Here is a 23,388-nt window from a genome sequence, read left to right on the forward strand (position 1 = left end):
CTGCCTGTATGGCCTGCGGATGCTGTTGGGGAAGGAGACATGACTCCTCCACCCCAAGCCATCCAGTTCTCTGCTGGCCTGGCAGGTTTTGCTCAGGCTTCTCCAGTCTTTTTTGTTTGTTTTGATTTGTCTTTCAAGACAGGGTTTCTCTGTGTAGCCCTGGCTGTCCTAGAACCTCTCTCTAGACCAGGCTGGCCTCAAACTCAGGGATCTACCTGCTTCTGCCTCTGGAATGCTGGGCTTAAGGGCTTGTGGCACCCACACCTGGCTTCAAGCCAGTCTTAATCTGCTCTTCTGCTCTCCCCTGTTGCTATGCAGCAGAATTCTGAATACAACAAGAACAACCAGAGACCGTCCACCCAGGAGGTCATTTCTGAAACCCTAAAGAACTGTGTGGTCCAAGCCCCTTCACCTATGCTCTGAGAATCCACTTTATGCAGACACCAAGCTGAGCATTCTATGTTCCACACAGTTTCCTTGTTTTTCTTTTCTTTTTCTTGCTGGTCCCTCGGGGTACAGATGCACACCCATTTACAGACAGACCAATCAGCAGCAAGCCCCATGGAAACATGCTGTGTTCTGTCACCCCAGCAAGGGGCCTCTCTATCACTGAATGTGTTGGGGATGAGAAACCAGGGAAGGGAGAAGGGAGAGGCTCAAGGGAGGCAGGGCAGGGGAGGAGCTGAAGCTGCCCTCACGCATGGAGAGGGCGGTCCCCGGGCTACATTAGCTCATACAGACCCCTCATCACCACCCCTTCACACAGAGAGCTGCTGTTACCCTTCATCTGACAGCTGAAGAACCGCAGCACAGAGGGCTTAAAATAGCTCACCAAGGGCAGGCCAGGGAGAGGCTGATGCACTCAGGTGTCACAAGACCAAGCAGGCCCACCAGGGCACACCAGAGTCAGCCATCATCCTGCCGCTGCAAAGAGAACCGAACTCAGAGGTCCTGGCTTTTCTCCTTTAGTCTGTGTCTTTCCCTCTGGTCCTGCCGACCTTTCCCACAACTAGTGCTCGTGGGAAGAGGAGGCGAAGACGTGGAAGGATTTTCAAATAGATCCTAATGCAAGACAGAGACAGAGACCTAAAAATAGGCACTTTTAAAACGAGCAGAAAACCCGAAGCTGTGCTCGGCTGGCCGTCTTCACTCCTTCCCAGCTGTGATCGCGTGTTGTCATAGAAACTTGACTTGTCTGCTAGGAAAGTGGTCTCCAGTATTTATGGCAGGTCCAGCACCCAGTACTTGGAGGTCTCCACCAAGAGGGGGAAGGAACTTTGCTGCCCAAACTGGGGTGGGAACCTCCGTGGGAAGTGGGGTTAAGACCTAACTAATGAGGATAGATAAAGCCTTGGCACTAGCATCTAACCTCAGCGGGGTGAATGGTGGCCGCTTTGTGGACACATGGAGGGATCTATGGCCTCATGAGTATGAGGACCCAAGTTTAATTCCTCAGAACCCATGTAAAAATACAAGTCCCTGTGATCCCACTTTTGGGGAGGGTGGAGACAGGCAGATCTGTGAGGCTTGCTAGCCTAATTGGTGAGATCCAGGACAAAGAGAAGCCCTGCCTCAAAGAGGGTGGGCAGTGTTTCTGAGGATGATACCTAAGGTTGTCCCTTATCCCTTATGTGTGAATGTTCACACATGTGCATGCACACCTGCATGTACACCTGTAAACCCTCATCCACACACACAGACCTCTGGGCACACACCTGCATACCCCTTGTGCACAATGCATACACTCCTGCACATACCCACATTCATCCTGTATACACACACCCATGTACACATGCATACACACTTGCACACATTTATGCCCCTGTACACATACACACTTGCACACACATACCTGCACACAACTGTGTACACACATCCCTGGATGCATGTGCAAACATGCACATACAAACACAGACACACACACACTTTCCAACCTCCCACCTACTGCTTGCATACATACACCCCTGCACATCCTACACCCTCTCTGTACACACATACCCACACACACACACTTTCATACCCACTGCTTACACACACATACTCCCGCATATACCCACACCCTCCCTCTATACAGGCCTGCACACATACACCCCTGTGAAACATACACACTTGCACACACATTCTTGCACACACCTCTACACACACACACACACACACACACACACCTGCACATACATGTACACTTACATCAATAGTTTCCTTTGTTGATGCTGATGGTACACGTATTACAGGACATGTTCATCCCCTTGTCATGTCTGCCCCCCTCTTCCCTGGGCACTCGGTGGCTCAGTCTGCCTTTGGGTTTCCCTGCAGAGTAAGAATGCACCTCACAGCCAGGGTGAGTACGATGTGTACAGCACCTTCCAGAGCCACGAGCCTGAGTTTGACTACCTGAAGAGCCTGGAGATAGAGGAGAAAATCAACAAGATCAAATGGCTCCCACAGCAGAACGCCGCACACTCGCTGCTGTCGACCAATGGTGAGGCCCTGTGGGTGTGGCTGTCCTGACTCACTCGACCTTCCAGGTTTCTCTGTGATTTTAGTAACAGCCAAACTACTCTTCGGCTTTCTCTGGCTGATAGCAGATCCCCCACCGTTATAGATAAAATGTTCATGGATCGCCCCAAGGTGGAGATGAGGTTGAATATTTGAAATATCAGGGACCAGCAGATACAAACTGAACTCTTAGCCAGAATCACAAGTCACCCAATTTGGGGCTGTCCTCAATGATGTGCAAACAGACAGACAGCTGACCTTTGTCTCTCTGCTTCAGAACATACTGTGTGATTCGAGAAAATTATTGCCACATGCCAGGTCTGCCTGCTACCCCAAGGTATTGGGTCTAGGCTTCACAGCTTCTGCTGGCCTGGAGCAGCCATGCAGTTCCCACACTTGCCCTGCTATTCCTTCTCCTCTGAGCCCATGAGCCAGGGCCAGGAATCTGGTGGGGGCAGACTTGGGTCCGGGCCAGCTTTGTGGACTGGGGCATATGGTCTTGCTTTCCTTAGCCTCGGCTTCCACACTGCCCAGGGGTCGACACAGCTCCCTTCTGTGTTTGTAGATAGAATATCCACCCAGTGCTCTGAGAATAGTCAGTGCTCTGTGAGCCTGAGGGAGGCTGGGAAGATGGTGTCACCTGTGCCTTCCCTGAGGAAGTCCCACCGCTGAGGGGGCTACAAGGTTTCCTGAGAGTGACTCAGTCTTTGCCACCTGCTTGCTCTCACAATCTCTTACATGTCACTTCCCTCCTAATCCCCTCTCCATCCTCTGGATATTGCCTCATGAAGTCTGCCCTAATGTCTACCTCCTTCTGACCCTCCTGTGACTGCACACCTGTCATCCTAACTGTGGGTCTCTGCCAGCCTTCGAAAGGACAGGATTTATCTGGCTGGACTCAGCTCAGAACACCTGTACTCTGGGGTCTTTATCCTGTGTGTGTGGGTGGGTGGATAGTCATGTGGGTCTAGGAGCTTGTGAAGATGATGTTAAGCTCATGTGTGTATGGGTGACTTTGTGTGTGTGTGTGTGTGTGTGTGTGTGTGTGTGTGTGTGCGTGTACCCACACATGCACACATAGCTTTAAAAGTCACTTGCTGCCATTCTGGAAAGAAGCCAACCATGGGGGCCATCTACCCTTTAGCCCCATAGAATGTCTAGGCCAGCTTTCTAGGCCAGACCGTTTCTACCCTGTCTTCACAGAAGGCTGCACCCCTATTGAGGGCCCCATTTGAAAGCAGTTTTCTCTCTAGTTCCTTTCCATGTTCACAGTGTTGTTGGTTTTGACTGCGGGTGTTATTGGGGTCCTCTAGGGAAGCCAGGCATGTGGGGGAGATACAGAGAGGAGAGAGGGAAAGGTGGAGATGGAGAGGAGCTGAGTCTGGCCCATGTCAATGCAAGGCCAGGAGCGCACAGCTCAAGCCTGGAGGGTGTCTGCTGGCAGAAGCCCCTCTTCCCATAGGGGTAGGCTTTCATTCTGTCAGGACTTCAGCCAATTGTATGAGGTCTGCCATCTCCTGATGGCAGGTTATCTGCTTATGGATTTAAATTTTAATTAATTCTAAAGGATTCTTTATAACAAGAGCCAATGTGTTTTGAACAATGTCTATGGCATAGCCAAGATGAGCCATAAGATTATCACCACTGATTCTTCCTCATGTGACATCCAAGGGAGGGGTATGGGAGAGAGGCTTCTGGAGCTGGCTTCTGGGTAGCAAGTACCACTGAGTTAGGAATGGCAGAAAGGCCACCCTCTTCTCAGGAAGGCACAATGGTACATGCCCAATGTAGAGGTCAGTAGTGATCCTTGCAAAGGTCATGCCCTTTGACCTAGCAACATCTCCCATCAGGAACTAAAGATGTGGCAAAAACAGATATGCCCATATACATAGGTATTCTATATAAGGCACAGTGAGGGGCAAGAGGGACATGGATGGTGATTTTCAGGGTGGTGGCCCCAGGGTTCACATCACTGTCCCTCTGGCTAGAGTGGGTATTCTCTTCCTGACCTGGTTGTTGACAGGATGCCTTGTTCTTCCCTGATCTGTTCTTAAAGATAAAACTATTAAATTATGGAAGATTACGGAACGAGACAAGAGGCCCGAGGGCTACAACCTGAAGGATGAGGAGGGGAAGCTGAAAGACCTGTCCACGGTGACGTCACTGCAGGTGAGCTTCAGGAGGGAATGGTCGGCATTATGTTCTACCAAGTCATGAGACCTTTAGAACTCTTAGAGCCAGGTCAGGCTACACCACTGTGACACTCCTCCTAGGGTGATGAACAAACGTCTACTCACGCTAGATAGGAAACTGATGCAGACCAAAGTACAGACACTACCAAGTCCACCGCAGTGAACCAGTGAGTTTTATTGGGGTTGCTTACAGGAACATGGGTGAGGGATTACAGGAATAGAAGTGACTTGAAGATGGCTATGTCATCGAATCCCACTCCAGCATGACTGACAGCTCACAAAGCTGGGAACTAGGAGCTCACTGCACACAGCCCACAGCCAGCTCATCAGGTTGAAGAGTGTAGCTCTCCAGGTAGCTCAGCTGTTCTGAGTCTCTTCTGGGAGGCTCTGCTGATCAGTCCCCTGTCTCTGCTTCCTCCAGCCTGATGGTATGACCCTTTTCTAAGCAGCTTAGCTGATGGTATGACCTTTTCTACACAGTCTTTACTGCATACATATTCTTGGAGAGGGAGGAACTTAGTGAACCTGATCAGTTTCAGGGACTTCCTGAAGCTATTTTGAGTTGTTCCTCTATTATCCTAAAGGATCTTTCCTGATGGGAAGAGTATTTCAACCTTCCTAATGTTGGGACGCAGCTCCTCAAATTTATGGTGACCCAGACATAAAATTATTTTCATTGCTGCTTCATAATGGCAATTTTGCCACTGTTATGAATTGTAATGTAAAAACATGCAGGGTATCTAATATGTAACCCCTGTAGAAGGGTTGTTCGACCCACCTGTGGGTCACGACCTACAGGTTGAGAATCACTGCCTTAGAATATCCTGTAGTTTCTCCTCCCTGTAAACATCCTATCCTAAAATATCCTGTTGTTTCACAACCCCTTTATAACCCATATCTTCAGAATTTCCTCCAAGATGAAAAGTTTTAATCCATTACCCAGCAAACACTATGTATGCTTCCTTACTGGCATGGTGTGTGGGCTGGGTCTGTGAGGGGCTTTGTACCTGTAGTTGAGGGGGACAGTTTAAGTCAGAAAATGCCCATTACAGAAAGGGGAAACCAAGGCCCAGAGCCCAGATACAGTTCCTCTGTAGTTACTAAGTTGAACTTAGTGCACCCTTAGCCTTGGGCTACTGGGTGGAAGGAGCTGAACTAGATCTTTTTTGGTCCAATGAAGCCAGAAGGTGGCGCTGTAGAGTTGTGCCAACGTCAACTCTTGTCCCGCTAAATTAAAAAGCATAAGGACTTGCATCCTCCAGTAGTGTATGAAAGAGTTCTGAGGGACTGGAGGGATGGCCTAGTGGTTAAGAGCACTTGCTGGTCTTGCAGAGGACTTGGTTTCAGCTCCCAGCACCTATGTGGCAATTTACAGCTATCTATAACTCCCATTCTAAAGGGTCTGTGCCATCTTCTGACCTTTCTGGGTACCAAATACACACATAGTACACAACAGTACGCATGCATGCTTACAGTCAAAATGTTAATACACAAAAATAAGCTAAATAAAATTGAGAGAGGGAGAGAGAGAGAGAATGAGAGAGAGAGAGAGAGAGAGAGAGAGAGAGAGAAAATGAGAGAGAGAGAGAGAGAGAGAGAGAGAGAGAGTGTGTGTGTGTGTGTGCACGTGTTTGAGCCTTAAGGCCAGAGTTCAAGTCCTGCCCCTGCCACCTCCTTGAGTGAGTGTGCACACCTTTTAGGCACTCTACTGGTAGTTCCTGTTAGCCTCACCAGGCCTCCTATTGAATCATTCCACAGAGGAGCTCAATAGGAGCTGGGACCTGGATCTATGGATGTCAGGCTCCAGAGTTACCACCCAGTCCCTGTTCCTTATGAAGTGGGGCCAGTATCCCTGCATACTAAAGTGGTCATGAGATGATGGCACCAGTTTCTTCCTGCCATAGCAGAGTGGGTGGTGGCTGACGCTACCTCATAGCCTCCCTGGCCTCCAGATGGCTTGGGATGTCATAGTGGCACTTGGCAGCCAGCACCAGATGTGCTCACTTGGTGCAGACGATCCAGATAGAAACTATGGCCCCTCCCTGCACTAGGCATTGGGAGCTAAGAGAACCAAGGTATCTTCAGGCTGACAAGAGAAAGCTTGGTTGCTGAAGGGGAAGAGAGGCTGGGCCACGATGCTCCTCCTTTCTCCAGAGAAGCCCCACGTCCTGTCTCTCTGACCCAGGGTCCTCAAGGGAGGTGGTGACTGAATCATGAGAAAGGGAGAGGCTGGTACCTAACCATGATATCCACACAGAGGGACCAGACAGAGGATCCTGGAGGGGTTCAGAGATACCTGCACCCAGTCACACAGACAGGGAGCAACAGGGAACCCAGCAGAGTTAGGCAGACATGCCCCTGCTACATGAACAGTCACACGCATGGGCACACATGTCTATACATGTGCACACTCGTATTCTCTCTCCATGTGCCAGTGCCCAGATGAGAGACGCTGTCCAGTGTGGGTTTCATCTGCACTAAAGGAGCTTGTTATATGACACTGGGGCTGTCACCTCATTCAGGGACACGGTCTGTTATGTACTCAGTGAGGAAACCTGTGTGGGACCTGGGTGGGTACCAGAGAGACAGGGGCAAGAGAAGATGTAGCACACCTCTTGGTCCCCAGTGCACCTGAGAAGACTGGGGCAGATTAGGGTTGACCAGCTGTGACAAGGGCCCACTGGGCCTTGAGAGCACCAGCCTCCAAAAGGGGGAGAAAGGCGTTTATTTTAGCCAGATCTGAGTGGCCATGACTTGGCAACATAGATCCAATTTGTCCCAGTTAATATGTCCCAATATGGAAGTGGTTACATGATTTTTTTCAAGATTTACTTATTTTATGTATGTGAGTGAGTATACTATCTCTGTTTTCAGACACACTAGGAGAGGGCATCAGATCCCTCAACAGAACTAACCATGTGGTTGCTGGGAATTGAACTCAAGACCTCTGGAAGAGCAATCTTAACCACTGAGTCATCTCTCCAGCCTGGCTACATGAATTTTTAAGGAGCCATAAAACAAGGCATTTCCCACGAACGTTGATGAGGACAATGGGCAGGCAGGTAGAGCTAAGCAGGAAGTCTGCAGTAGGCCTCAGATGCTGTCTGATGACATTCTAACTCTCATTTGGTGGAAGCTGATAAACTCACACAAGCTTTTACCTGATGGTTAAAGGCACGTTAGATCAGTCGGGGAGGTGGGTAGCTACTGGAAGGGGAGTGGATTAGCCCAAGATACTGTGGTTCTGGGTGTGTAGCTTGCTAAACATCCACAATAACCCAGTCTGAAATCAACGTGTGTGTGTGTGTGTGTGTGTGTGTGTGTGTGTGTGTGTGTGTGTGTGTGTGTTCTGGGTACTTCAGTTCACACAACATGGGTTGGGCTTACCTCCTGAGCCCCTTGTACAGGTTGGGAAAGTTTGAAAACCTCAAGCAGGCATGTACAGAATGCTTCATGAGCAGGGTGGGTGAGGGACATTTACCATGTATGGCTGCTTTGAGTGTTGCAGCCTCCCATTGAGATTTGTGTCCCGTGCCCCTCCCCGTCCCCTGCCCTTGTGGCCCTGACCACCTCTTCTCTGCAGGTGCCTGTGCTGAAGCCCATGGACCTGATGGTGGAGGTGAGCCCGAGAAGGATCTTTGCCAATGGCCACACCTACCACATCAACTCCATCTCCGTCAACAGCGACTGCGAGACGTACATGTCAGCAGACGACCTACGCATCAACCTCTGGCACCTGGCCATCACTGATAGGAGCTTCAGTATCCTTGGCCTTGACCTGTGGGGAGGTGGCTTCAGGGTGTTATATAAGCACACTGGCTTCGGGGGTGGGGTGGGATTGTTTGTCCTCGGCAGCTTCCTTACTGAAGAACCCATCTCATCCACAGTGTAAAGGAGGCTGAGTGTGTGATCACAAATTGTCTGTTTATGAACACTCTAAAGACACAAGGGCTGAGGGCTTCATCTCACCCCATGCCTCTGTAGAGTGGTAGTGATCTCCATCACCTTGGGCCCCCATAGGACCCAGGAAGGAGCAAGAGAGCTAGAGGCAATGTGCCCTGGAGGAGGAGGGAAGACTGACCACCCCCAGGACAGCTACCTAGAGGTTGCATCCCTGTGTGTTGGTCCAATGTTGTGTCACTCTGGATGTAAAGTGACAACTGCAGTATCAGAAGCTGGGGTAGAAACCAGCCAGAAGTGAGGTCCTGGTGTCAGAATAAGCCAAGGACTTGGCACTGCCCCTCCTCTACCTGCTAAGGAAAGGACTACTTACAGGACATTGAGCATAGGCTGCAGCGGTGAGCTGGGGAAGGTCAGGGCCAATCCAAGGTGGGCAGGCTGCTACTGTGTCATTATTACATGGACTTAGTGACAGCTATACTAAGTAAAGTTTCATGTGCTGGGCTCTCAGTGAGGTAGGCACTGTCACTAGCCCCTTGAAGTTCTCAGTAAGGAACCTGAGTCATGGAACCAAGCTTTTATGTTCTGGGAGAGGGTGGGGTGGGGGTTGGGCAGGGAAAGGCATAGCTAGGATAGAGTACAGACAATAGGAAATGTCGACTTTGTTGACTTGGTTTTGGTGTAACTGTCTCTGAACCTAGGTGGCCATAGGATATTAGAACAAGTTAGTTGTGAAGAAGGAAAGAGAGTCGGTCACCCTAACCCCGAGCCTTCTCCCTGTATTATTGGCTCCTCCTCCCATCTGGAATACAGGAATTATGCCCACCCATGTTGAAGAGCACAGCATTCTCCAGCAGGTGTTTATCAAGCACCTACTGTGTGCCAGACCCACTGTGTGCCAGACCAAACGACATGCTTGATGCTGGCACTAGGCATGCAAAGGCCAGATATGCAGGAGTCTTTAGTGACCAGTGCTGGGGTCTTAGGGACAGGCCAGTGTGTGCTGAACACTGTCTTTATCCACCTCTGCTGTGGGCCATAGGCAGCAGGTAGGCAGAGAAGAAGCCAAGGCAGGCCTCTGCTGGGGCAGGCCTCTGCTGGGTGAATCTGTGGGCCTGGAGCAGATGGTGTGTGGCCCTGTGGGAACTAGGGGACTAACATGGCTGTTCTAGAACTCTGTGTCTAACTAGTGTGTAGCTCCAATTTTAGTGAAAATGCCTTATAGACTGGTAACAAGAGATGCCTGTCCTGTCCACTGGAGGAAGGGGTGTGTGTCACTTGCTGAAGACCTGGAAGTGGCTTAGGGAAAACCAGGACTTGAAGCAGCTTCCTGTCTGACTGACAGGTTAGTCAGGGAGCCATGTTGCCTCCCCGTGGCCTGCTGGTGCCCCAGGCCACAGTTAGGAAATTCAGACACCTGGAACAGGGCTCTGGAGGCCAGCCTTAGCAGAAAAAGGTCTGGGTTCTGGGCCATAGGTGTTTCCATCATCTGATAGCAGCTGAGTAATTAGAGAAGTCTCACTTCTGGCATGGACAGGGCCAGAAGAGAGGTGTGAGCTCGTGCTGAGTGCAAGGAGCTGGGCTGGATCTGGACCAGGGTCTTGCATCCCCTTTCTGTCTTGCTTTTGTTAGCCTCTGCATTAAGTCCTCAGTGGTCCTGCTCTGTGCTCCTCAGTGGTAGCCTACAATTCATGGCAACGTTTTCCTCATCCCCTCCCCCAGCTCTCAGACTTGCCTGCCCTTCATGGACCCAGTGGGGTGTGCCCCATCCTCTTCTGATTCCCCTCTTTGCCTTGGCCCCATGACCCTTTTGCCCACAAACCTCTGCCCACAGTCCCATGAGCCATTCCCATTTGTCTTTGCCATGCCCCTCCTGGGCTGGCAGGACCTCTCTTGGTCCCCAGTTCCTCTGATCTGTGGCTACACAGGGTTTTCTATGACTGCCCCTCTGCCCACACTCTTTTTGGAACCCAGGATGAGACCTCCCCTCACGCCACAGCCCTGTGCAGGGTACTGGAGCATTTAGATATGAGACAAGCAAGTGACTTTAAGTGCAGAAGCTTGCGTGTAGATCCAGGACAGCCACTTTCCTGGCTGAGACGAAGGTGACTCAAACCCTTGACAGGTCAGCCTATGTTTCAGGGTCTGGGAGCCTGGATTCTCCTTTTGCCCCTCCTGTCATCAGCCCTCCTGTCATCAGCTTCTAGGAAAGTGGAATGAGTAAAGCCTGGAAGCAGCCACGCACACGCGCGCGCGCGCACACACACACACACACACACACACACACACACACACACTGTAATTGTTGTCTTCAGATACACCATAAGGGGGCACTGGATCCCACCACAGATGTGGTTTGCTGAGACTTGAACTTGGGACCTCTGGAAGAGTAGTCAGTGCTCTTAACCACTGAGCCATCTCTCCAGCCCAGCAATTGAAGGACTTTTAAGGATGGTATTGATTTTTCTCCCCAAGTGTTCATTCATTTAACAGTGTAGGGCAATTGATTAGGTGCTGAGTGGTTTCTTGTTCCAGAAGCTAGTGTGACAGCAAGTGTTGGTCCCATTTCTCATTTGCATCTCTGGAGCAGACCTGCAAGGAGCTTGGACTGGTGGTGTTGGGCTAGCTCAAGAGCTAGGTCAACATCTGCCTCCTACTTACTCACTGAGCCACCCTGGATGCCACACCTGGCCATCCTCCTCCATTCAGTGGAGAAGGGACTATGTGGCAGGTGATGAGAGTGGAGTGGCCACTGGGTACACTAACAGATGCCATTTAGATACACCACCCTCACCAGTTCATGGCACACTGAAGCCTCTCATGACTGCCCCAGGGTACCACTGTGCAGAAGCAACAGGTGCGCCTGTTCAGAACTGTCATCCGGAGCTTGCTGAATAAGTGGGACTGGATGAAGTAGAGGCCAGAAGTCTGCACCCCTGGGTCCTGGTTCAGTTCCCTGAGGCCCTATGTGTTTATCCATTTAACAGTGTGGGGCATTTGCTTAGGTACTGGGGAGGCAGGCAAGTGTTTGCCAGAACTTGCAAGAGGAGAGCATAGGTTGTCTACTGCATAAAGGAGGTGGTGAGTGGGGACAGAAATCTCAGCCCAGCAGAGATTTTTTATGAATCTCTGAATCTATGAATGTCCCAGAGGACAGACTTTTTATGAATGCTTCACAGAAGTCAGTAAGATGCCTGGCACAGGGACTCAAGATTCCGCTGATACAGTGCCATGACCCCAGTTCCTGTCTAGGATCTCAGGATGAGACTGATCTGCAGTCAGTGTGTCCCTGGGATATTAGCTTAAATCTAAGCCACAGGGGTCCGGTGTGACTGGTGTCCTTGGCTGGAGAGCTCATGAGGGCACTGACACAATGTGCCAGCAGAGGCTAGATGAGGACACAGGAACAGAGTGGGTGACCTCATGGAAACACCAGCAGTAGGCCTTGGAGAGGGGGCTCCTGCCCTGTCTTTGGACTTCTAGGTTTCAGAACTCTGAAAACAAGGTGCCCGAGGCTTCACCCACTCACTCACCTTTGGCATTGTGCTGTGGCAGCCAGGAGCTGTGTCTAGGATTTCACATGGCGAGCTTTGAGTGTCCCCAGCTCATCTGCAGCCAGGTCATCTTCTGGAGAGAAACAAATTCTTTTTTTAGATCATCTCTATGTGAGGAAGGCCTTGGGGGCTCTCCACATTGGAGGTCCTTCTGCAGGGTTCTGGCAGAGCTGCCTCTTGCTTCACTCCAGTCACTACTTGGTTGCCATGACAACATCTTCTGGTCTTGAGAGCAGGCTCCTGGGAAGGCATGTGGATGAGTTTCATGCTTTGCCTGATGCAGTCTGTGGAACCCAGAGCTTCCGCATCCTCTCTCATAAAACCTCCATTTGTGCATGGCATCTACTTTGTTGAGTGACAAGCCATAGCCACACAGTGTCAGGGTCCTTGGGGGTACAAAGGCTGTTGGAAGGCCTGCCCTGCCAAGATGTTTAGAAGCTAGCTCCTTCCTCCACAGCTCACATGTGGTTCTGGGTGTGGCCCTACTCACCCCAACCTCCTCACTTTCTTCAGGGATGGGCTCCATGCTGCCTTATGACCAGGCTATGGCTATGTCTGGAGGCTCAGTTCATTGTTGCATCTTTATTCGTTTGTCTCCTGCTGTCTCTGTGAATGTTCATGTGACAGGGGTTGGTGTTGATTCTCTACTCTCTGTGCCTGCTTCTCCCTTGATGTTTGCTAGAACAAGCCAGTGATTCTCCGTCTCGCAGTCCAGACTCAGAGAATGCTTATTTGGGAATCCCCCGTGAAGAAGTGGCCCTCAGTCCCCACCACTTCGTAGATCGGATTCTGAGACTCAGTGAATGGGAGCCATGGGACTCACAGCCTGTCTTCTCCACAGCTCATCAGTCCAAGGTGATAGCATGACTCCAGCTGGCCTTCAGCAGATCAGACAGTGAGTGCCCTTGGCAACAGGAATGATTGACAGTCTGTAACAGTCTCAACAGCCTGACGATGCTGCAGAATCCATGCAGCTCATGTTTCCTGTGTCCTTGATAGGAAAGACCTCGGACAGCACTATGGGGCCAAACAGAGCCTGGCTCTGCAGTAGCTTGGCTTCTCATCTGACTGGGATGTAGCAAAGTGTAGAGCTCTACCTGCCTTTCAGAGCTCTACCTGACAGTCTCTCCTCTCTCATGTCTTCTGGTCCCCATCACTAAGTCAGTCAGTAGGTGTCTCTATCTCCCACTCCCCAGCCCCTGGGAGTATCTTCTATGTGTGAGTTGGACTCCATGTCACCTGGGGAAGACGTTACTGTCACCTCAATATCCTCTCTTAATTACAAATTGTGTTGCTGTCTGCATTTCCTAGTCTCTGAGGCTCACAGGCTTAGAGGTGCACCTCAGCTCATGGCCACCTGGCCACTCCTTGAAAGGAACCACTACTTTCCAATCACAGCAAGCCCCTGTTTTGCATATGGGGAAACTGAGGCTTAGGGGACATGATGTTCCTCTGTGGCATAGCATAGTCCAGAATGCTAAGATCTGACATGTAGCCCAGTTAACTTCTGACCTGATCTTCAAAACTAAAGCCACCTGGAGGGGTCATAGTTGAGGGTTTCTGGAAGTCCTCTATGGCGTGGCGTGCAAGAGAGGTGGTTCAGTGCATTGTGCCATGTGTCCCTCCCACACCACGCCCTGGCCAGGAGAGTCCTTCAAGCCCCTGTTTTAGGATGGATCCAGTGAAATCCGAGTGGGATAACTTGTGATGATTAGTCCTGATTGTCTACTTGATTGGATTTAGAATCGCCATGGAAACCGATCCCTGAGCAAGTCTGTGAGGGATTCTCTAGATTCAGTTAATTGAGGACCTATCTCAGATGGAGATGACACCACTCTATTGGCTTGGGTTCCAGAAAGCATGAAAAGGAGAAAGTCAGAATCAATCTCCTGCCCTCTCCCTCCTCCTCTTCTCCCTCTCCCTTTCCTCCTTTCTCCTCCCTCTCTCCCCCTCTTCCCCTCTCCCCCTCTCCCCCTCTCTCCTTCTCCCCTTTCCTCTTCCCCTTTCCCCCTCTTCCTCTCCTCTCCTCTTCCCCCTCTATCCCCCTCCCCTCTTCCCCCTCTTCTTCTCCCCCTCCCCTCTTCCCCCTCTCCCCCTCTCTCCCTTTCCCCTCCCTCTTGGCTGTGTATGCATTGTCATGGTTGCTGTCATTTCCTGCCCTGCTGGATTGCCCTGAACAATGGGTTAAAATGGCCACCTCCATCTTGCCTTTCTTTCCCTTCCCTCTGCTCTCTCTTTTTGAAACAAGGTCTCACTATGTATCCCTAGATGGCCTGGAACTCACTGTGTAGACCAAGCTGACTTCAAACTAACAGAGCCAGCACCTGCCTCCTGAGTGCTGGGATCAAAGGCATGCTCCACCAGTCTTAATCCTACCCTTCCTCTCTTAAGATGCTTTTGCCCAGCATTTTGCTAAAGCAATGAGAGAAGTCAGTAATACACAAGCGCTCTCAGTACTAATAACTCCCATCCCAACGACACTGACAACAGCCAGGCGATGACACTAGCCAGCCCCTGAGCCTGTACCAGTGTGCTTAACTGGATGCCCAGAGCCTGTAGGCCATTTTCCTGCCTAGTAGGCACTGACCAGTCCCTAGGCTCTATGACCATGCATCTGTCTGGTTGGGTGCCCATAGCCTATAGGATTTCATTCTACTCTGCAGGCAGAGAGTTGTGACTCCAGGCCCCAGAATCGTTTTCTTTGTTCCTGTCTAGCCCAGGGAAACCATATCCCAGCATCCATGCACTCCAGGTCCTGGGGTCTCCAAGGCATATGTCAGAGCTGAGTGTGGGGCTGCCTCCAATCAGAGAACGTTCTCTCACTGGAGAGTCTTGATACTTTGGGTAGAAGGGAAGTGGGTGCTGGGGTAACAAACCAGTACATATGGTCCAGACATAGAAGGACAGAGGTGTGAAATCATTCACTAAGAGTGCCCATGCCCAGCATAGAATGGGTGTATCTACTCATCACCTTCTGAGTCCCTGTGACTGCATGGTGAGGCAGCACAGTTTATGGCCATGGGTGTGTATTCCAAGTCTGATTGTAATAGGGTGGCCCAGGAGACAGGAGTAAGGCCAGAACCAAGAGCAGGCATTAGTTTTAAAGGCCCACCCCTAAGGGCCCACTTCTAAAAGTTCTGTGGCGTCCCCAAAATAGCAGGAACTAGAGGACAAGCATCCAGCATCCAAGCCTGTTGGGGACGGCTTACTGCATGCCCTACTGTGCACAGTAAGTACACCTTCTTGGCTTCTGAGAGGACAGTGGGCTCTTGGGAAAGGTCCATGGTGACTGCAGGGTGGGGCAGCTGGTGAGTACTCTTCTGTAAGAGGCTGTGGGCTCAGCTTTGTGGAGCCAGTGGACAGGTACTGGGAAGAGGCACTGGTCAGCAGTCTTCCATGTGAATCTGTGGCTTGGGGGACTAGGGGCTGGGGTGTTTGTTTGGTGGGGAGTGTCTTACAACCAGAGACACTATGCAGACCTGGTTGCACCTTACAGAAAGGAGAGGGCAAGGGCACCCTCACTATTTGCCTTGACCTCACCAACCCAGACATCGTAGACATCAAGCCAGCCAACATGGAGGACCTCACGGAGGTGATTACAGCATCCGAGTTCCATCCGCACCACTGCAACCTCTTTGTCTACAGCAGTAGCAAGGGCTCCCTGCGGCTCTGTGACATGCGGGCAGCTGCCCTGTGCGACAAGCACTCCAAGCGTAAGTCTCTGAACTAGGTACATCATGACTGGCAAGTGGGTGCTCCATTTTGGCGTGCATGGTGGGTGGTGTCTGTTCTAGCCATTCTCCGTTCTCCAAAGCACCCTGAGTTCCTTGGAGGCAGGGTATATGAAATGCTCAGTTCCTGTTCCAGAGGCCCAGTAACAGCAGTTTCTGACCCCACCCCCACCCCCCAGCAATGCCTGACACACTCTGCCTGTCTCAGGTGATGGTCACATCCCTCCAAGGTAGCTACTGTCAACAGAGAGGAAGCTGAGGCCCCAAGGATGGACCCGAGGCTTCAAACTGTGGTTCTAGACACCAGGAGGCCTTGAAGGGCTGCCTTCCCCCATGATACTCAGGCAATATAGGGCTGTATCTCTCTGGTCTACCGTCCACCTGTCCCTAGTGCCTGTGACAAGACCTGGAAGCAGTTATGAGTGAATGAATGAATGAATGAATGAGTGATTCCAGTAGGCCCTGAAGAGATTTTAGAGAAGTAGAGGTGCAGACAGCCCAGACTTTTGAGTGAGAGAGTCTTGCTTCTCCCCCAGGAGCCAGGTTCTGTTGGATAGTGGGGTCAGGCTGAAACTCCAATTCCTTTCTCATTCTTTGACAAAGTTCTGTCCCTGTGCCCCACCCTGCAGCTCTTCTCCAGGCTTGTTCATACTCTGTGTGTCAGGAGCATTTGGTAGGCACAACAGGTTCCTGTCATGGAATAGGTAGGGCACGCTCACTCAGGGATAGGAGTATTAAAGGGACAGGATGGTCTTGCTCACGTGTTACCCAAGAACAGATACTCTGGAGGGTGAGTCATGGAGGCCTTGGAAGAAGGGAATCACAGGGGCAAATGCTTCAAGATGGAAGCCTTACCAAAGATGAGGTGGGAAGATGGGAAGGGTGGAAGGGATCAGTGAGCAGGGCAGGGCAACTGGGGAGCCATTGTGGTTAAGGGGAAGCTGTGTTTTATTCTAAGTATGGAGGGCGGCCTTGGGAGAATGGCATGCTGGGAGGTTATGGTATTGATTAAAATGAAGAACAAATATTACAGAGAGAAGAGACAGCTGGGGAAGGGACCATGTAGTCCCACTAAGCACACTCTAGAGGGAGAGTTACTGGGCTCTACCTGGTAGGGTATGGATGGTCAGAGTGGCTGTTGAGCATGAATGATGGGAGGGATTGGGTCATATTCTAGCTGGATGGAAGTGGAGTGGACAGACTTGGGGTGGTGAATTTGGGGCTCAGTAACGAGATCTTCACTGGACTCTATGGGGTATGGAACAGTAGGTGTACAGATGTTGGTGGTCAGGGTCTTAACTGAGGTTGACACTATGGGGTTTTCAGCATGGAATGATGTCACTGCTCTAGAGACGGTGGGCCATGGGAGAACTGAGCTGATAAATGAGGCAGACTAAATTCTCATGCTCTAGCCAACTTTATTCAGAACCCCAGACAATTTATATGCACTGAGGCTTAAGACAGGTCACATTGGTAAAGTTCAAGTTTTATACAATCACAAGGACAAGACACACATGGCAAGAGCATGTCTTTCCATAGAGGCACAAACATTTAATTAAATAACAGCAGCAAGAAATAATGAGTAATCCGAAGCAAACTCACTCCTATCTGCTACACCTGGGAGGAGCTCGAAAACACTTTCCAAGAACAAGTCTATGTCTTCAAGACACAAGGTCACAAGACTCTGTTACCTTGGAGAGTCCTCCCAAGCACTCCCAGTTCTCCTCACGCTGTATTCCTGGGCTGCGTTCCACAGGATGGGAAGGGAAGCCTGAGAAGGCCAGGTGACTGTGGACAGAACCAGCCTCACAAACAGCCCTGGACTTCTTGCAGCTGGCCCACATCAGCCACCACCCGAGCCACCTGAACACAAGTTCATGGTTTTAGAGTCCGAGGTATGATGTCTCATTGGCCAGAACTAGCAGAGGGCACGTGGTCCCACTATAACTCTCAGGGGTCATTTGTGCTACCTCCTGGACACTCAGCCACTCCCTCCATTCTCAGAGCCATGTTGAGACTTGCCCTGAAGTCAGTTCCTCATTCTCACATAATGATCCTTGTGGTCACACTGGGGCCACTGGGTGATCTGTGGTGACAACCCTTCTCAAGACCACAGGGTGATCTGGGGATCTGCTCAGACCAACTGGTGATCATGCTATCTTTGGCCTTAATTCCCCTCCCCCCACCATATGTGTGTGTGTGTGTGTGTGTGTGTGTGTGTGAGAGAGAGAGGGGGGGGAGGGGGAGGGGGAGGGGGAGGGGGAGGGAGAGAAAGAGAGAGAGAGAGAGAGAGAGAGAGAGAGAGAGAGAGATATATTAATAGGTTTTATGGATTAAGTCAGACAGTCAGACATGGTTGGGGCAATTTCATCCACCATGGGGCATTGCCCCAAACACCTGTGGTCACTCCCTGCTGGCTCAGATGGCACACATTCCTGAACTAGGTCCATATTCAGCTCTTTGTCACGCTGTGCAATAAAAAATGGGGAGGAGAGGAGAGCTCAGGCCTGCTGTGGGTTAAGCCCTGTTTGAGTCCCTTGGAGGGGGCAGAGGCTCCGTGATACCTCCTTCAGTTTGAAGGCAGAACCCAGAGTCATCCCACTGGTCCAGCAGAGTAGATGGTGCGTTGGCAATGGTGACAGCCATTTAAGAGACACCCTTCAGTCATTTCAAATGTTTAGAAGATTTTTAGTGACACAGGAATCTCCTGCATTGACAGATTCTGTGGGTGAGGGGCGGGGGGTGACTGACAGAGCAATACTGCTTTGCTCCCAAAATGGAAGCAGAGACAGTACCAAGAAGACATGAAGACATGGCCTTGGAGTGGTACACCATGAGACATAGTTTTGTTTCCATTTGTCTATGTATCTGCATGTTAAAAATGAGAAGGTGCATGTGTGTATGCAAATGCGTGTATATTTAAGAGAGTATGTGTGTATGTGTGTGTAAGGGAGAGAAAGTGTATATGTGTAAGGGAGAGAGTGTATGTGGAGGAGAGAGTGTGTATGTATGTAAGGAAGAGAATGTGTGTGTGTAAGGGAGAAAGATTATATGTATGTAAGGGCAAAAGAGAGTATGTGTGTATATAAGAGAGTGTGTGTCTGTATAAGGGAGAGTGTGTGAATGTGTGTGTGTGTGTGCATGTGTGTAAGGGAGAGAGATTGTGTGTATGTAAGGGAGAAAGATTATATGTATATAAGGGCAAGAGAGAGTATGTGTGTATATAAGAGAGTGTGTGTCTGTATAAGGGACAGTGTGTGAATGTGCGTGTGCGTGTGCGTGTGCATGTGTGTAAGGGAGAAAGATTGTGTATGAGTGTGTGAGCGTGTTTCTGGCAGGGAGAGGCTTTTGGTACTGTCTGGGTGTTCTGTACTGTTCAGATTATGTGCAGAGGGAGAGGGAGCAGGCAGAGCCACCTGGCCTTAGTAGTTTGTGACACCCAGATTCTTGGGGTGGTGTAGGTGGAGTGAGACATCAGCAGCCACCAGGGCAGCTGCTTCGAGTCCCTTGTTCACTTTCTGAGCCCAGGCCTAAGAACTTCCCCCATCATGCCTGTTACATGCCTGTTACATGCCTGGTGAGGCTGGAGCCTCATGGGAGAGGTAGAGTTCACTTTGCAGTACCTCTCTCTATCCACCCCATGTCTTCCTCTCAGGGACGCAGTGTTCATAGGCTCTGTGGTATACCGTGCCACTTGAAGGCTTCTGCAAGGCTGAAGTGTAGGAGGAGCTACCACTGCAGGCATTGGATGGAGCCAGCAGTCCTGGGGCTAGGTCTTTTCTGAGGGATTCTCAGAGTCTCAGTGACTCACTTAGGAGCTTTGACCATATCAGCCTGTCTGGGCCTCTCTGCAAGCCAGCGGTCCTGTGTAGAGGCAGGCTGCGTGCGTGGCACATGGCAGTCTACAGGTTAAGAGCATTTGCGTGTGTGTGTGTGTGTGTGTGTGTGTGTGTGTGTGTATATATATACAGGTGACTGTGGCCTGTGGTTTTCTCTTCCCGTGCTCTCTGCACTGTTGTCACCATCCTTCTGCCTTCCTCCCGAGAGCTGCAGGTCTCTTCCTTTTTCTTGAGCTTCGCATAGTACACACTTTCCTCTCTGGGTCTTGTACAGGTTGTATTCATATACCAGATGTCCCTGTGATGGAAAGACTGGCTTTTCTCTTTATTTCTTCCTTCTTCTGTTCCTTCCTTTCTTCTTTTCTTTCTTTCTTTCTTTCTTTCTTTCTTTCTTTCTTTCTTTCTTTCTTTCTTTCTCTCTACACAAGAATTTCTTTAATTTCTTTTAATTGTATGTCTGTATCTGAGAGTTAGGTTATAAGCAAGTGAGTGTAATGCCCATAGAGGCCAGAAGAGGTCAGTATTCCTTGAAGCTGGAGTTGTAGGCAGTTGTGAGTCAGATGTGGGGGCTGGGAACCAACCTGGGACCTTCTGGAAGTTCAGTGCACCCTCTGCCACTGAGCCATCTATCCAGCCTCATGGTTTTGTTGGTGTCAGTAAGTTCAATTCATTCCTCCCCCCACCCCCCATTAGTGTTTGTCTTTGTTTATTTTCCTGTTGCTATGGTAAAATACCCTAGCTAAAGCAACAAGGTAGAAAGGGTTTATCCTGACCTACAATTTGATGTTACTGTTCATTATGGTGGCTGAATGGAAATGGAGATATGCCTTCTCCTATGCATGCCTTAGGAGACAATTTTTATTATAGATATGAGGGAGAGAACATCCAGGGCCATCTAGAAGAGTCCAGACTGAATCAGGGGCCAAAAGATGGGAGAGAAAGAGAAGAGAGACAGAACAAAGCAGAGAGACAAAGAGAAGAAGGAGCTGAGAGAACCAAGGGCCAAGAGAACAGAGAGAGACAGACAATAGGAACCAAGAGATGGCATGGCTAATATGTAATGGCTAATAGGAAAGAGAAGGTGAGGAAGGAAGCAAAGGCTCTGAGTGGAGAGGTTTAGGGCAGAGAGAAGCAGTGCACTGAGTGAGCCTGGCAGCACACTCTTTGATATGCAAATAAGGCACCTCAGCCACTTGTCCCAGATTTCTTTGGGACCTGATAGTGGGGGTAGTCATGGCAGCAGAAACTTGAGGTGACTAGTCAAATTGCGTCCACAGTCAGAAGCAGAGAGAGAAATGCTGGTGTTTGGTTAGCTTTTTCTTTCTTCTGCAGTCCAGGGCTGAAGCCTAGAGAGTAGTGCTACCCTACCCACTCACTTTGGGGATGGGGCTTCACACCCCTGCTAACCTAATCAGGGCTACCTAGAGGTTTGTCTCCTAGGTGATTCTGGGCCCTGTCAAGTTGGCAGTGTCATCACAGACTTCACTGCCATCAGACACCCCACACATTACCTTTAAGCCACGCTTGTTTTTAAACTTCTCTTCTCCATAGGCTCATAGCCATCTCATAAAACAAACTGTGTTCACTCCACCTTCTGAAGACCCCATAGTCTTTAGCATTCCACCATCATTAAATGTCGAAAGCCCAAGTCTTATCTAAGTTGCCAGGCAACCTCTTCATCATGAACCTGTAAAATAAAGTCTCATACTCCCAAACACATAATGACATATTATATAATAAGGGGAAGAGTGGAGTCAGAGCAAGGAGTATCTAAAGCAAGACCAAACTATCAGGGTCAGCACCAGACCTCTTAGCTCCATGTCCAGTATCTGGGACCCTCGATGTACTCGACAGGGCAGCAAAGAGCTTAAAAGCCCCACCTATCCAGCTCTGTTGCCCTCAGCACACATAGCCTCTCTGAGGCCACTTTACTCGATGCCAGCACCTTTCCTTGATGAATGTCCCATGGTCCTGGCATCTCCAATATCCTTGGGTCTCCATTGCTCCATAGTCTTTACCTTCTGAGCTGCACACAGTGACCTTTCTGGAGCCCCGGTGCAAGTTTTCACGACCTACTCACTCTTGCATATTTCTTACCTGCAAAACCAGTGGGTGACACTGCTATGCTCCACTGCCAATGTGAATGGTAGCCTGGCCTCCTTGGACTGCAGCTGTATTCACTTCTGTGGCCTGACCCTGGGTAAACAGGGCCCTTGGCAGTAGGCAGGGAAGCCCCGCAGCTGTACTCTCATCCCAGGCTGACTCCTTTCAGAGACTTTGCTTTCCACTTGTTGGAGCATTTGATGGGCAGGTCTTGCCCTCAGAGCGATTTTCTCTTTTCTGAGTGCAGCCCTTGGGACCTTCTCTGTGACAATCATGGCCTCTATTCAGCTACTGTCTTGGCTGTAACTTTTAGCTTCATTGGATTCTTTTCTCTTTGACAAATTACACATTAAAAAATATCTTTATATCCAAATTGTACTCTTGTTATACTGTGGCCCTTACACATGCAGTAAACAGGCGTGCTGCAGCCTAGTGTTCTTCTTAGAATGTCCTCCACCAAACAAATTAACCCATCACCTTTAAACTTTAAACTTGCAACATTTACACACGAAGCCAGATTCTTTTCCAGAATATGTAGAAGTTACGTCTGGTTCTTCCAGCCTCATGCTACCAGAAATAAGACTCAGACTCAAAATAAATTTACAAATACCTTATCCAAATAGCTAGCTTCTTCTCTTGAGTAGATCATAACTAAAATTACCCATTTATTCTAATCTACATTCTGCCACATGGCTAGTTACCTGTGCTCAGGGACCAAGCATCTGTCTTCTCACATCATCCTGAGCAAATCTCCCACCCTGGCTCTCTCCCAGAATTCTTTGTGCCTTCTGGATGCCCCACCTTCTATTCTACCCTTTCCTATAGGCCAAAGTTTTTAAATTGACAGGTGATGCATCCATATAATATACAAGCTATTCTCTCTTAAGAATCTACATGCATGGTCCACAGCCTAGCCCCAGATAGAGCCCTTGTTCTCTCTAATGAGCAGGACCTCCATTGTCCAAACATCTGTCAGCATTCTTGTCTTTCAAACTCCCACAAGAGTAGCTTAAGCTCTGCCTACAGCATTCAAGGCTTTTCTGCCTCAAACCTCCAAACTCCTCCATATTCCTCCTTTAAGTCTATTCTAAGGGCCTAAGAGCCTAGTGGTCAGGCTCAGCACAGCAACACCCCCACACCCTGGTACCAATTTTTCTGAATTATATATGTGTCTGTTTCTGTAATAAAAACAACTTAAGGGAGAAAAGGTTAGTTTTGGCTCATGGCTCAAGGTTACCCAAGCGGAGAGAGATGTCCGCTGGTGCTCAGATTGCTGTCTCCTTTTTCCGAAGCTCAGGATTCAAGCTCAGGAAATGATGCCTCCAACTTTCAGGGCGCATCTTCCAATCTCAGCTAACCCAATGAAGATATCCCAGAAGCTAACCAACCAGCCAGTTTCTCACAAGTGCTTGTCTTCTAGGTGTTCCTAGATCTTGTAGTGTTGAGAATATCAACCATTACAGAGGTTCATACACATTTTTTTTTTGTTGGAGTTAATTCTATATTTTAGATTTTTCTGGACTTTTTTTTTTCTCAGCTTCAAAATAACCTGTGTAGAATCCAGAATTCAGAG

At 49.7% G+C, this 23,388-nt stretch overlaps 1 protein-coding gene across 2 annotated transcripts in view; it reads left to right on the forward strand.

Moving 5' to 3' along the window:
- Positions 1-23,388, forward strand: part of Ppp2r2c (protein phosphatase 2 regulatory subunit Bgamma) — an 88,050-nt gene that overhangs the window by 54,325 nt on the left and 10,337 nt on the right. For both annotated transcript variants that reach the window (XM_034509165.2, XM_076938397.1), the window contains exons 3-6: positions 2,314-2,479; positions 4,553-4,665; positions 8,272-8,449; positions 15,691-15,855. In XM_034509165.2, coding sequence (XP_034365056.1) covers positions 2,314-2,479; positions 4,553-4,665; positions 8,272-8,449; positions 15,691-15,855 — 622 coding nt within the window. The remainder of the gene's footprint in view (positions 1-2,313; positions 2,480-4,552; positions 4,666-8,271; positions 8,450-15,690; positions 15,856-23,388) is intronic.

Source organism: Arvicanthis niloticus, chromosome 7 (genome assembly GCF_011762505.2).
Source record: "Arvicanthis niloticus isolate mArvNil1 chromosome 7, mArvNil1.pat.X, whole genome shotgun sequence".
In the NCBI taxonomy this organism is placed as follows: domain Eukaryota; kingdom Metazoa; phylum Chordata; class Mammalia; order Rodentia; family Muridae; genus Arvicanthis; species Arvicanthis niloticus.